Source organism: Suricata suricatta, chromosome 12 (assembly GCF_006229205.1).
Source record: "Suricata suricatta isolate VVHF042 chromosome 12, meerkat_22Aug2017_6uvM2_HiC, whole genome shotgun sequence".
NCBI lineage: Eukaryota > Metazoa > Chordata > Mammalia > Carnivora > Herpestidae > Suricata > Suricata suricatta.
Window position 1 is genome coordinate 14,246,979 of NC_043711.1, and position 15,393 is coordinate 14,262,371.

The window sequence follows — 15,393 nt, forward strand, 5'->3', positions numbered from 1 at the left end:
CAGGGGGTCCGTGGATGTTCCCCTCAGCTCTAACCCAGGATGATGGGGTATGTGAGGGGAGGCCATAGGCAGACAAGGGTCTAGGTGGTTTTCTCAGGTTCCTCAGGCACTAGGGAGCCTTCTTGGCAGGATCCCAGCTCCATCTGCCCTGCCCCACCCTGATGCTAAGAACACAGGAGTGGTTTCTGGTGATGGCAAAACCAGGCTGCCATGGTGGGCAAGCACTGGAACTTTAATACACGGCACGACACTCGAGACAACGGGAAGGGCAGGCAGAAATGCAGGCCGGAACATTCCACAGTCCAGGGATGGTCGGTCGTTTGGAAAATACGTTTGTGTGTTTTTCTAGAATACTCAGTAGTAAGGCCGTCTGGGGTTGTTCTGTGGGAGGCAAATAAGATCAAAAGGGGAGAAAGGGAGAGAGTCAATGCTAAACACAGAATTCCTCCTGTCCAGAACCTTGTAGGGACAGCTGAGCTCACATCTGCCAGAGAGGAAGGAGGGCAGGTGGAGAGGTGTGGAGTTGCTGCTGGGACATGGCCTAGCTAGACTGGGGAAGGAGGGGAAGCTCTGTTCCTGGCACTGCCACCCCCGTGAAGACTCTGGACAGCCTAGCCAGAAGCCGTGCGGGAGGCTGGGGACACACGCACCAGGGGGTTGGGTCGGAAGCGGTAGGCCAGCATCATCCTCTTGCGAAAGGCCTCATACTCATCATCCTCCTTGGAGAGCTCGGCCGGCCGGTCGATGCCAAAGCCGGCTCCATCTACAGTGGTGGTGCCTCTGCAGGGGAATGACAGGGCTGAGTAAGCAGGGAACCAGGCTGGTGCCAGCAGGATGGTGGTAGGGGGCGTGTACACTCACTTGTTGACTGGGTTCTTGATCCCCTGGCCCTCTGAGCCCAGCCCGTCGCCCTCCTTCCAGCCCATTTTCATCAGCATCTGATAGCCGATGTTCTCCACCGTCAGTTTGAACTCCTTGTACTCAGAGTAGTCAGGCTCTCGGCCCTCCTGCAGGGCAAGGAGGTGGCTGTCATCTGCCAGGGCCATAACTGTCCGGGTCCCAGCCTTGGCCTGAACAGCCCCCGCCCACTGCACTGCCCACCAACCACCACCTCACTGGCTGCTGGGACACCTGCCCATCTGCCTCCTCTGCACAAGAATCAAGCTCCTTGAAAACAGACCACGATGCTCTTTCTCAGGGTCCCCAGGGCCAGGCTTTATACCAAGCTGCCTGGTGGCCAAGTCAGAGAGGGCAAGGTGATGGGTCACACAGGCCTCACCCGCCATGGGAACAATTAACGGTTCATCAGCAAAGAAAAGCCCTATGTTCCGAGGGCAATTCATTACACAGAATGCTAAAACAGGTGGTCAATAAGGTGCCCACCCTTAGGTGATACAAAAGCAGCTTTAAAAACTCCTCCGAAAGCTGGCATGGGATGTGCCCCGTCAGCTGTCTCTCCTCACAAGCATGATGACAGCATGGGAGGAATGTTAAGTTCTTGTTCTGGAGAACCCAGTCCGCGGGGGCTTCTGCCTGAGAAACACTTTGCTTGTAAACTGCACCTAATTGGCTCCGCTGAAAGCAGAATTTCCCTGAAGCCCTGGGAAATGTTTCTAAAGCAGCAGCTGAGCTGTTGTTTGCTAATTCCCTTCACAGACGGTGTCTATCATAAACAGATGCCTCCTGAGGCAAGAGGGCCCAGCTCCTCCTGTGAACAAGGTGGGGGTTGGGGAGGGGGGGAGGGGCGGCGGGGGGGTGGGGGGGGCTGGAGGCTGCCTCAGGCGCCTGCCTCGTGATGCGAACAGGAGGGGCTGGGACACTCAGGAAGGGCTGCCTGCTGGACAGGCCTACAGCAGGGGCTGGTGCCTGGGGACACTCCCGGCTCACCTTCAGGGCCTTGAAGGTTTCCATGAACTTCTCCAGCTCATCTGGTGGCAGGAAGTCTCCAATAAAGTGCTTGCCACGGCCCATCTTTGTCAGCTGCTCGGCCCATTCTGCCAGTAGAAAAGGAAAAGGTAAAAGGAGAAAAGGCGGCAGCAGGAGCAGGCTGAGTGGTCCCATAGCACAGGTATGAGTCTTGTGGAGGTAGGGGAGTCTGGGGCTGTGGGGGACTGAGGCAGATGGTGGAGACCCTGACCCAAACCCTTGCTACTCCAGGCAGCCCCGCTGAGTGCCATGGTCAAACAGCAGTGAACACTTAGTAAAGAACCTTCTTTTTTTTCCTCTCTCAGGAACCTGAGGCACAGAGAAGCCGAGTTTTGCCCAAGGCCTCACAGGCTGGGCAGGTGGTTTAAGACCCCAGTGTGGTGCTTCTAGGTGCCTTTCCTGGGCAGGTGAATGTGGCTTCCTGAGCCTGCAGTAACCTGAGGGCAAGACCTCACCTAGGTACCCTGTCCCCCACACGCAAGGTGGGCTTTGGCTCACCCCGAGTCTTGTCCATTTCCATGCGCCGCAGCTGGTGTTCCCAGGTGCCCAGCTCGCTGTCTACCTCCTCGTCACTGTCATAGCCGTGCTGGTGCTGCTGAAGCGCCTTCTCCCACAACAGCTGCATGTCCTGCATCGCACGCTTGTGCTGCATGATCATGTCATACATCTGCTGCATCTGCGGGCAGCACATGCCAGTGAGCAAGGCCATGTACCTTCCCTATGCATGTCAGGCCCCCTCACCTTTCCCACTTTCCCCCCTCCCTGGGCAGGCATATGAACAAGGCTTGGAGCAAGCACTCAAGACACAAAGTCCTGTATCAGGGCATGCCCTGGGTTCCTTGGATCCCTGTTTCAGCAGGGAGAAACCCTCTCTGCCTCACCCAGTGTGGCATCTGGCCTGGAGCCCAGCACATCCTGGGCACCCTTGCTGTAGACCAAATGAGGGCACCGCAAGCCCCTGACCATGGAAGGGTTGAGGGAGATGTGATGGACTGTCAGCCTGGAGGAGTGACAAGGGTGAGCGGTCCCCAAGGACCAAGGCTGTGTCTGTAGCAGCAGCAGAGAGGCCAAGCCCCTGGCCATAGAGCTCCCTGCCAAGACTGCCCTCTTCCCAACACAGGCAACACCAACTGAGCATCTGTCACATCGTTCAGGGCACCCAGTGTTAGCCAGGCCTGTCCTGTACTGGATGTTGGAGGGCACTGGGAGAGCTTAAAATGGAGACTGCTTAGTCAGGAATGGCCCACGAGCGTGTGGGGGAGTAGCTGTGGAGCCTCTGCCTCAGGGTCTGCCCAGGCAGTGTGAGGCCTGAGCTCTGGGTCCAACTGCAGGCTGGGGAGGGCCCTTGGGGGGTGAAATGCCAGTGACAGGGTCGTGCTACCCAAGAACCTCTGCCCTGATGGTGGGATGAAACCGGCACAGGGAGGCTCAGAAAGAACAGAACATGACCGCTGTCCTCTGAGGTGAGGTAGGGGGACAATACTCCATTACCCCTTTGGAGCCTGCCTGCTCTGCGTCACACAGACTTACCTCCTGTTGCTCCTTCAGCTGCTTCTTCTGGGCATCTGACAGCTCTGTGACACCCACCAGACCTACGGGCTTCCCTTTCTCATAGCCAAGCCCCTTGAGGTCCTGAACTGGAAATAAGACACAGGCCGGTCAACAACAGACGGACAGGTCCAGAGCTACTCCTGCATGCGGTACCTCGCCCATGTGCTGACGGCATCTGAGGCACTAAACGCACATGGCACAAGGCCTTCACATCACAACAGTTGGTATCCCGTGTCACATAATGATCACAGAGGCCTCACCATGGTCTATCACGTGCATATAGTGTCATCCTCTCAGGACATCTCCAGGCAGGCTCTATACCCCCATATTGTAGATGATGACATCAGAACTTAGAGGTCCAGGGCCTCATTCACGGTCACATGTCTAATGGGTGACATGATGGGGACTTTGCAAAGACAAAGAGAGGAAAGCAGAGATACAAACGTGCCCGTGTGTGTGTGCATTCATACACTGACTCTTGGAAATAAGCCCTGCAGGGAACAGACACCCAGTGTAGACACACAGGGTTCAGAGTCTGGCATAAGACTCAGCTGTGTATAGCTCTGTTAGCTCCTTCCGGGGAGGCAGCCGACCATCCTCAAAGCAACTGACATTTAATTTGGCATCAGCTTCGGAGCTTGGCTGGAGCCAGCAACACTAATCCACATGAAGATGCTGTGACAGCCCCGTCTGGGTGGCGGAAACAACCACCCCTCTCCTGGCGGAGGAGAAGCTGGGCAGACAGCGATACAGAGGCCCTTCTGGTTTGTGCAAAGAGCCAGGTCCTCCCAGCTCATCAGGGCTGGGGCTTCACCTGCAAGAACCACCTACAAGTGCTTCTTGACCCAAGACCTCCTGGAACGTCTGTGTGCGAGCCCTGTGGAGAGGGCAAGGGAGTCAAGGTCTGAGCATCCTGCTGTGTGCCTGGAGTGTGCCCACAATCCCTCTCCTCTGGCCACTTTACCAGCAAGCAAGCAGGTGGGGGCTGTTCACACCCTCCCAGGGACGACACAGGTCAGTAGGACCTAAACCTGGATGTGAGGCTTCAGAATCTGTGCCTGAGCACTAGACCAGAGAGGAGGCCTCCTCACCAGCTGGGAGCTGGGGCCAGACCTCAGGGACACGGTTTCAGAACTGCGGCATGTACGCCTCAGAACAGGACTCACAGAGGAGCACACTTCATTATAGGGGGGCACTTGACAGCAGTCTGACCCTAAGCACCCTCAAGCCTTGGCAGAGATGCTACCTGGAATCACAATGAGTACTTGACTCTTCACTAGCTTTTCTCCTTGGACAAGGGAGGCACTGAACAGATGACCCCCATACCGGATGGGCAAGGCCAACAGGCTAGCCATGTGACTTGGGTGAGCTACGTTCCCTCTTGGCTCATGTTTTTCAAATAAATGTAGGTGTCAGCACCAGGGCACGTATGACTCCTCTATGTATCTGTGCGTCCAGGGGTGAGGGACGTTGAGAGAGTTCCGCATGCGGGGCAGGCTGTGTGGAGGGCAGTGAGACAGATGCCATGAGATAGCCTCTCTCAGTCACCTGCAGAATGTGATGACAACAGACTCCCAATTCTGCTGGCGGTTTTGTAGTAGAAAATGAGAAACGAGACCACATGTTGGCCATCTCTGAGACTGTCAAGGAGGCAGATGTTGGAGTTGATTGTGCAAAACTGACTGTGGCAATTATGGTGCTTATCATCATGCGTTTCCTGAGCTCTCTATAACAAGAGTGAATTCGAGTACTTTAAAGCTTAAGGGAGATAGCAGGATCGATCTACATGCCGTGTTCAGGAGACTCGTCTTAGATACGAAGTCACAAATAAGTTGAAAGTGAAAGGTCAGAAAAATATATTTCATGCAAACAGCAACTGAGAGAGCTGGGGCAGCCATACTGGCAACAGACAAGAGAGACTTCCGGTCCAAATAGGTTACAAGAGACAAAAACGGATATTCTATATTGATAAATGTGAAACAGAAAGAAGATATAACTTAAGGCACCCCGGTGGCTCAGTCTGTTGAGAATCTAACTCTTAATTTTGGCTCAGGTCATGATCCCAGGGTCGTGGGATCTCACTGATTGTGGAGCCTGCTTAAGATTCATTCATTCAGGGGTGTATGGGTGGCTCAGTCGGTTGAGCCTCTAAATTTGGCTCAGGCCATGATCTCATGGTCTGTAATTTCAAGCCCCTTGTCAGGTTCTGTGCTGACAGCTCAGAGCCTGGACTCTGTTTCAGATTCTGTGTGTGTGTCTCTCTCTCTCTGCTCCTCCCTTGTTCACACTCCATCTCTCTCTCCTTCAAAAATAAATAAATATTAAAAAATTTTTAAAAATTCACTCATTCATTCATTCATTCGTTTTCTCTCTCTCGCGGCACCTGGGTGGCTTGGTTGAGTATCCATCTTTGGCTCAGGTCATGATTTCAAGGTTCGTGGGTTTGAGCCCCACATCGGGCTCACTGCTGTCAGCCTGTCAGCCTACTCTCTGCCCCTCCCTCGCTGGTACTCTCCCAAAATAAATAAATAAATAAATAAATAAATAAATAAATAAATAAATAAATAAATATTTTTAAAAAGGATTCTCTCTGTCCCTCTCCCCCACTTGCATGTGTGCATGTGCTCTCTCTCTCTCTCTCAAAAAAAAAAAAAAAAAAAAAGGACCGCCCCCCCCACCCTAACCTAATAACAGAGCCTCAAGATATCTGAAGCAAAAATCGACAAAATCGAAAGAAGACATGGACAGTTCTACAATCGTTAACTAGAGATAGCAATACCTGATTTTTCATATCAAGAAAGATATAGAAGATTAAACACTATACCAGCGAGGCCTAACACATACACAGAACAGGCAACCCAGCAATGGCAGAACAGTCTTCTTGGGTGCACACAAAACACTCTCTATGACAGATCACATTTAGACTACAAAATGAGTTTTAATAAATTTTAAAAGACTGAAATCACACAAAGTATCTTTTCTGATCACAATGGAATCAAGCTGGAAATCAGTAACAGAAGAAAACTAGTAAACTCAAAAACATGTGGAAATTGAACAATAGTCATAAACGATCAATAGATTAAAGAGGAAATGACCAAGAAAGATTAGAAAATAAGAGATGAGGGGCGCCTAGGTGGCTCAGTCAGTTAAACATCCAACTTCCACTCAGGTCATGACCTCATGGTTTGTGAGTTCAAGCCCTGCGTGTCTCCCTCTCTCTCTCTGTGCCCCTTCCCTGCTTGCACTCTCTCAAAAATAAATAAATCTTTCAAACACACACATGCCCACACACCACCTCCCAACAAAGAAAAGCCCAGAACCAGATGGTGTTACTGGTGAATTCTACCAGACATTTAAAAGAATAATTCATGCTAATTCTTCTCAAACTCTTCCAAAACATTGAAGGGAACATTTCCTAACTCATTCCACAACGCTGGTATTACCCTGATACCAAAAGCAGACAAAGACACCACAAGAAAACTACAGACCAATATTCCTTATGAATACAGATGCAGACACCCACAGCAAAATACCAGCAAACCCGAATACGATAGCATGGTAAAAGGATTATTCACCATGACCAAGTGGGATTTATCATAGAAACGCAAGGGTGGTTTAAATAGAATTCTTCTTCTTTTTTTTTTTTTTTTACATTTATTTATTTTTGAGAGACAGAGTGTGAACAGGGGAGGAGGAGAAAAAGACACACATAATCTGAAGCAGGTTCCAGGCTCTGAGCTACCGGTCTGCACAGAGCCTGAAGCGGGGCTCGAACCCATGAACCATGAGATCATGACCTGAGCCAAAGTCAGACGCACAACTGACTGAGCCACGCAGGTGCCCCTTAAATAGAGTTCCAATACCAATTCCAAATGTGCATGTGTGTATGGTGGGTGGATGGGGGGTGTTCCCCACACCAACAAGCAATTCTCAGATACCTGCTGGGTGTCCCTAGTTTAACTGAGTTCTATCACCAACTACCAAGAGGTAGCATCAGACATCATGGGTTAAGGGGTCAGTCTTACAAGACTGCTCCTTCCTCCCCGACCAAATTTAGATGCCAACTGCATGTCCAAGTCATCACCTAACCTTCTGACTGGGCTGGATCAGAGGTTTGAACAATCCCCTCTTTGGATTCAATTAATTTGCTAGAGTGGCTCATAGAACTCAGAGGAACATTTTACTTACAAGATTATTGCTTTACTTATATGTCATAAAAAGATATGTTAGGAAAGCCAGGCAGAAAAAACACCGTGGCAAGGTATGAGGAAAGCACCCAGAGCGTCTGTGCTCTTGCTGAGCATGCCACTGTCCCTGAACCTCCACGTGTTCATCAACCTGGAAGCTCTCTGAACCTTGTCTTTTGGGTTTTTATGGAGGCTTCACTGCATAGGTATGATTAATGAATTCACTAATCACTGATCAGTTCAACCTCCAGCCACTGGCCCCTCTCTGGAAATCAGGGGACTGAATGTTCCAACCTTCTATTTATGGTTTGTTCCCCCAGCAACCAGCCCCCATCCTTAGGTGCTTTCCAAAAGTGACCTCAGTAACATAAAATCCTGTTGTGGTGGAAAGGGGCTTATTAATAATAAGACAGACACCCATTCCACCTTTGTGGCTCTGAAGCATTTTCATGAACTGAGGATAGACACCAAATAATATAACAAAAGATGCTTCCGTTGCTCTTATTGCTCAGGAAATTCCAAGGGTTTTGGGAGAGCTGTGAGCCAGTAATTATGAACAAATAAATATTTCTTACAAACCATAATATCGCCTAGTTCAATATAACTAACCAGTGTAACACACCACATTAATAGACTAAAGGAAAAAAAATCCAATCATTTCAACTGATACAGAAAAAGCATGTGACAAAATCTAACATGCCTCCATGATAAAAACATTCAATACACTAGGAACAGAAAGAGACTTCCTCAACACGATAAAGGTCACATATAAAAAGCACCTGTGAGTTCGAGCCCTGTGTTGGACTCTGTATTGTCAGCCCAGAGCCTGGAGCCTGCTTCAGATTCTGTGTCTCTCCCACTCTCTGCCCCTCCCCCACTCATGTTCTCTGTTTCAAAAATGAACATTAAGTTTTATGTGTTTGAGTCTTGTGTCAGGCTCTGCATTTATAGCTTGGAGCCATTTGGGTTTCTCTCTCCCACTCTCCCTGCCCCTCCCCCATTTCATTCTCTCTTTATCTCAAAATAAACTTAAAAAAAAAAAAAACATAGCTAACATTAGATTCATAGTGAAAGACTAAAGACATTCCCCCTAAGATCAGAACAAGGCAAGGATGTCCACTATCCCCACTTCTATTTAAATAGTACTAGCAGTGCTAAGTATAGCAATTAGGCAAGAAAAAGAAGTAAGAGGTATCCCACTTGGAAAAGAAGAAGTAAAATGATCTCTATTTGTAGATGACATGATCCTAGTTATATGCAGAAAAACCTAAAAATTCCATGAAAAGATTGTCAGTGCCAATAAGTAAATTCAGGAAAGTTGAAGGATCCAAATCAACATGCAAAAAAATCAGTTGTATTTCTATACATTAGCAACAAATAATCCTAAAAGAGAAATTTAAAAGTAATTGTTTTAAAAAGCATTAGAAAAATAAATTACTTAGGAATAAAGTTAGCTAAGGAGGTATAAGACACATACAATGAAAACTAAAAAATGTGGTGAAATATTAATGAAGACCTAAGTAAATGGAAAGACATCTTGTGTGCACAGACTTGAAGACTGGTTGTTGTTGTTGTTGGTGGTGGTGGTGGTGTATTTGTTGTAAGGAAGACTTAGATATTGTTACTGTGTCCATACTGTCCAAAGCAATCTACAGACTCAGTATAATCTCTATCAAAATCCCAGCTGTTTTTACAGAAATGGAAAAGCCCATCTGAAAATTCAAGACGAAGCTTGAAAAAGAACAAAGTTGGAAGATTCATGCTCCCAATTTCAAAACCTACTACAAAGCTATAATAATCAAAACAGTTGGTACTGACCTAAGGACAGACATACAAACCAGTATAATAGAAAACAGAGCCCAAAAATAAACCCTTACATCTATGGACAATTTAGTTTTGACAAGGGTGTCAAGATCATTCAATGGGGAAAGAGAAGCCTCTTCAACAAATGGTGCTGGGAACACTGGATCTCCACAGGCAAAAGAATAAAGTTGGATCCTTAGTTTATATCATATATAAAAATTACCTCAAAATAGATCAAAGTTCCAAAACATAAAAAACTTAGAACATGGGGCAAATCTTCATGACCTAGAATTTAGCTTTGGTTTCATAAATGAAACCAAAAGCAGAGGGAATAAAAGAAAAAATAAACCGAATTTTGTCAAAATTTAAAAGTCCTGTGCATCAAAGGACACTATTGAGGGGGTAAAAAGACAATCCACAGGATGAGAGGATGCATTTGCAAACCATATATATATATGAAACATATAAAGAACCCATACAACTCAAGAACAAAAAGACAAGCTGATTTAAAAGTGGGCAAAGGACTAAAATAGACATTTCTCCAAATAAGCTATACAAATGACCAATTAGTATGTGAAAAGATGCTTAAAACCATCAGACATTAGGGAAATGTGATTCTACTTTATACCTCCTAGGATGGTGATTATAAAAAGGCAAGGATGTGGATAAATGGGAAGGCTGTGCACTATCGGGAGGAACAGAAAATAGTCTGGTGGACCCTCAAACAGTTAAACAGAATTATGATATGATCCAGTGATTGCACTCCTAGGTATGGACCCAAGAGAATCAAATCAGGGACTCCAATAGTACTTGCAGACCAATGTTCACAGCAGTACTATTCATGGTTGCCAAAAGGTGGAAACAACCCATGTGCTTACATCCATGAATGGATAAATTAAGGGCAGTCCACCCATAAAATGGAATATTACTCAGCCATAAGAAGGAATGAAACTGACACATCCTATGACACAGATGAACCTTGGAAATATTACGCTCAGTGAAAGAAGCGTGACTGTCCTGACAGAGTTGGGGGAAGGGGGTCAGCCCACCTGATAAAGGTGAGGGAGAGGCATCTACATCCCTCTGTACCAGTTCGGCGGGTGGGAGTTCCACTTTGTCCTCTTCAGGCCCCCACCGGCTCTTTCGCTTCTTTTTCACAGTGGCTGTGGTGGCCGGCTTCCCAGGGATGGTTGGAGCTGGGGGGACTGCAGGCGAGGGGGCAGATGAGGCAGGGCAGGCAGCAGCTGAGGGTAAGGACCCTGATGGGGTCTCAGGAGGGGATTTGCGTTTCAGGCTGAGGTCAGGTGCCACGAGAGTGCCTGTGGGGCCAGCCTTAGCTTTCCGGAACTCCTCCAGCTTCTGGCGGTAGTATTTGTACCCTTGGCTGTTGGGTTCGTATAGAAAGCTGCAAAGGAGAGTGGGGGGCACACCATCAGCTGGGCCCAAGCCCCCTGCCTGATTCTAGGCAGGAGCAGCTTGGGCCTTGTGCTCACATGCTCAGGTTAGCCAGGGTTGTGTGAGGGTCAAGGTCTCCACCATGACCTCTGCTACTGCCAGGCTTTAGTGGCTGCTGGTTCCAGTGGCCCAAGCTTGAGGAACAGTGTGACATACTCACAGACTGTCACCACGTCATTCCTATGAGCCACTGGCCAAAGTCCCTATGTCAGCACTGTCAGACACCCATCACAACATAATTGATCTCCTGTTTCAAAAGAAAAGAGGTGGGCTCTCTCAGACCTTCCTCAGGCTCTGTAGGGCTTCCTCCCCTGCTGCTCTAGTTGAGCACACTGGCGCCTTCAAGAAATCCTGAGTTGGGAGAGACAACTGGTGCGAGAAGAGGCAAGATCTGTCCCAAACCTGACAGGTTGGCACATCTGTGCTTCTCTCTGATGTATCCTTGAGAGGCATCAATAGCAAATGGAGCCAAAACAAAACTCGGAATGGATAGAGACTGTACTCCAACTGAAAGGCAAGAGCCCCCACCTCACTGGAAGCTGAGGGTCCCTTTGGTTCCTCCCTCCCGGCCCCCTGCAACTAACCCCAGTCCCAAGTGTGAAGCAGGCAGTGCTGGGTTCAGAGTTGGCAGAAACTATGGCTCCCTCTGTACCTGCCCAGCATCTCTCAATTACGTAGGTCTTAAGCTGAAAGTCCCACTTCTGGGGCCCACAACAGAGGGAAGAGTCACAGTTCAGGTCCATACAGCAAAATCTGGATACAGCATGGGCTACACAGGTCTCAACAAGAGGGGCTAGGCCTGTACTCATGGACCTGGAGGTTCTGGTCCCAGCATAATACTGTGCTACAAAGCAGTGGGCAGGCTCAAGGATGCTGTAAGTTCTTTTCATACAAAAGAATGATAGTAGAAAGAAACCCCAAAGACTGTTTCTTTCTTTTTGTTTTTTTAATTTATATTTGAGAGGCAGTGAAAGCAGGAAAGGGTTAGAGAGAGAGGGAAACACAGAATCCGAAGCAGGTTCCAGGCTCTGAGCTAGCTGTCAGCACAGAGCCCAACAGAGCCCAACGCGGGGCTTGAACCTACGAACCGTGAGATCATGACTTGAACCAAAGCTGGACGCTTAACTGACTGAGCCACCCAGGTGCCTGCCCCCCAAAGACTGTTTCTATGTGTCTCCATGAGAGCCAGGAAAAGGCAGAAGGATCCCAGTCTTGCTAACACTGGTACCAAAGGTGGCATTGAAGAACAGGGAGATGGTGGCATTTCCTTTGTATTCCATAGTTCTTCACCCCAGAAATACACAATGTGAACAGACCTATTTCTATTAAAGAAATTGAGTGGGGCACATAGCTATTCAGTGAGTCGACCTAGGGGTTGTGAGTTAAAGGCCCATGTTGGGTATAGAGATTACTTAAAAATAAAATCTTGAAAACAAAAAAAAAGAAAAGAAATTAAGTAAGAACCATTCAAAAACAAAAAAGTATCAGACCTATGAGTTTACTGGTGAATATACCAAACACTTAAGGAAGAAATTACATTAATTCTCTACAGTCCCTTTCACAAGACAGAAGCAGAGAGAGTAGTTCCTAACTTATTCAGTTATCCTAATACCAAATCCAAAGATTTTGTAAGAAAACTATAGATCCATATCTCTTATGAACATAGCTATAAAAATCCTCAACCAAATATTAGCAGACTGAATCTACAAATGTATAAGAATTACAGGGAGATGGGGAAATAGGCAAAATAGGTGAAAATGATGATGATACAAACTTCCAGTTATAAGTCGGTCAAGGGGATGAAAAACACAGCATAAGAAACATAGCCAATAACGTTGTAATAACTTTGGGTGGTAATACACGGTAACTACACTCTCATAGTGACCATCTGTAATGCGTATAATTGTCAAATCACTGTATTGTACACCTAAAACTATATATTACATGTCAACCATATCTCAAAATAAAATGTTTTGAAAATTAAAATAAATTATACATCACAATCAAGTGGGATTTATTCCAAGCATGCCAAACTGGTTTAACATGATCATATCAATAGCTGCAGAGAAAGCCTTTGGCCAAACCCAACACCCATTTGTGATAAAAACATTCAGTAAACTACAGACATAGGAGAACTTTCTCGACTTGATAAAGAGTATCTACAAAAACCCTACAGCTAACATCACACTTAACAGTGACAAATTAAAAGTTTCCCCACTTAGGATACAAGGCCAGGATATCTCACCCCAAAGTTTTCAACACTGTATCGAAAGTCTTAGCTAATGCACACAGGAGGTATACTGACTGAGAAAGAAGAAATAAAATGATTTACAAATAACATGATCACCTATGTAGAAAAAATATAGTAAAAAATTCTTGGAACTAGAGCGCCCGGGTCACTCATTCAGTTACTCATCCGACACTTAATTCTGGTTCGTTCAGGACACGATTCCAAGGTCATGGGACTGAGTCCCACTGGACTCCGCACTGGGCATGGAGCCTGTTTAAGGTTCTCTCTCTGGGTGTCTGAGTGACTCAGTTGGTCAAGCATCTGACTCTAGATTTTGGCTTGAGTCATGATTTCACGATTCATGGGACCGAGCCCCACATAGAGCTTTGCGATGACAGAGCGGAGCCTGCTTGGGATACTGTCTCTCCCTCTCTCTCTGCCCCTTTCCCACCTGCGTGCACACACAGACTCTCTCTCAAAAATAAACATTAAAAAAAAAAAACATTCTCAGAACAAAATGTTTTAAAAACTCCTAGAATAAGTAATTGTAACAAGGCTGTAGAATACAAGGTTAATATAAAAAAGTCAACTTCTTTCCTACACACCAGCAATGAACAAATGGATTTGAAATTAAAAGCACAATACCATTTATATTAGTACACAAAAAAATGATGTACTTACGTGTAAGTCTACAAAATGTATACAAATTCTATATGATGAAAACTAGAAAATTCTGATGAATTCAAAAGAACTAAATAAATGCAGACATATTCCTTGACTCAGTATTGTCAAAACATTAGTTCTTTCCAATTTCATTTATAGATTCAATGCAGTCTGAGTCAAAATCCCAACCAAGTTATTTTGTAGGTATCAACAAATGATTCTAAAGCTTACATAGAGACAAAAGACCCAGAATAGCCAACACATTACTGTAACAAGAATGAAGCTGGAAGACTGACATGACCAGACCTCAAGGCTTACTGTAAGCTACAATATCAAGGCAGTGGGGTATCAGTGAAATAATACACACATAGATCAACAGTACAGATGAAGAAGGGCCCAGAAATAAACCCATATAAACATGGTCAACGGATCTTTGACAAAGGAGCAAAAACAGTCCAATGAGGCAAAAACTTCCTTTTCAACAAATGGTACGGAGGGATTGATTGGACATCCACATGCAAAAAAAAAAAAAAAAAACCCAAAACAAACGAAAAAACGAAACAAAATGCATCTAGACACAGACCTCATATCCTTCACAAAAATTAACTAAAAATGAGTCACAATTAATGTAAAATGCAAGGCTATAAAACTCCTAAAAGATAGCATAGGCAAAAACCTAGATGACCTCATGGATGGCAATGACGTTTTAGATACACTAAAGTCATAATCATGAAAGAAATTCATAAGCTGAACTTCATTAAAATTTAAAACTCCTGCTCTGCAAAAGACAGTATCAAGAGAAGATACACCACTGACTGGGACATAATATCTGCAAAAGAGACGTCTGACAAAGGACGATGAGACGAAATATATAAAGGACTCTCACAACTGAACAGTAAGAAAACTGGGGCATCTGGGTGCCTCGGTTGGTTAAGCACCCGACTTCGGCTCAGATCATGATCTGTTTGTGAGTTCGAGTCCCGCATCAGGCTCTGCACTGAAAGCTCAGAGCCTGGAGTCTGCTTCAGATTCTGAGTCTCTGTCTCTCCGCCCCTCCCCTGCTTGTGTGTGTGCATGCTCGCTCGCTCGCTCTCTCTCTCTCTCTCTCAAAAATAAATAAACATTAAAAACAAAAAACAACAGTAAGAAAACAAATAACCCAATTAAAAAACGGGCCAATGATTTTAACAGACACCTCACCAATGAAGATACAGAGAGAGCAAATAAGCACATGAAAAGATGTTCTACATCCCAGGTCATTAGGGAAATGCAAATTAAAACAACACTCAGATACCACGACACATTATTAGAATCCAAAACACTGAGAACATCAAATGCTGGCAAGCATGTGGAGCAACAGGAACTCTCACTCATTGCTGGGAAAAATGCAAATGATACAGCCATTATAGAAGACAGTTTGGCAGTTTCTCACAAAACTAAACATATCATACACTCCAGCAATCACGTTTCTTGGTATTTACCCAAGAGTTGAAAATTTATGTCCACCCAACAACCTGCACACAGATGTTAACAGCAGCTTTCTTCACAATTGCCAAAATTTGGAAGCAACCAAGATGT

General features: G+C 46.1%; 1 protein-coding gene across 3 annotated transcripts in view; it reads right to left on the reverse strand.

The window, feature by feature from the left end:
* Window positions 1-182: 182 nt before the first annotated feature.
* The window catches only part of SUGP1 (SURP and G-patch domain containing 1), a 31,148-nt gene continuing 15,937 nt past the window's right edge, over window positions 183-15,393 (reverse strand). For 2 of the 3 annotated variants that reach the window (XM_029918625.1, XM_029918624.1), the window contains exons 8-14: window positions 10,517-10,872; window positions 3,457-3,563; window positions 2,425-2,602; window positions 1,888-1,994; window positions 862-1,007; window positions 651-780; window positions 183-381 (exon numbers count right to left, since the gene is read on the reverse strand). In XM_029918625.1, coding sequence (XP_029774485.1) covers window positions 355-381; window positions 651-780; window positions 862-1,007; window positions 1,888-1,994; window positions 2,425-2,602; window positions 3,457-3,563; window positions 10,517-10,872 — 1,051 coding nt within the window. In that variant the 3' untranslated portion in view covers window positions 183-354. The remainder of the gene's footprint in view (window positions 382-650; window positions 781-861; window positions 1,008-1,887; window positions 1,995-2,424; window positions 2,603-3,456; window positions 3,564-10,516; window positions 10,873-15,393) is intronic. The other variant, XR_003901381.1, reaches the window with a different exon arrangement.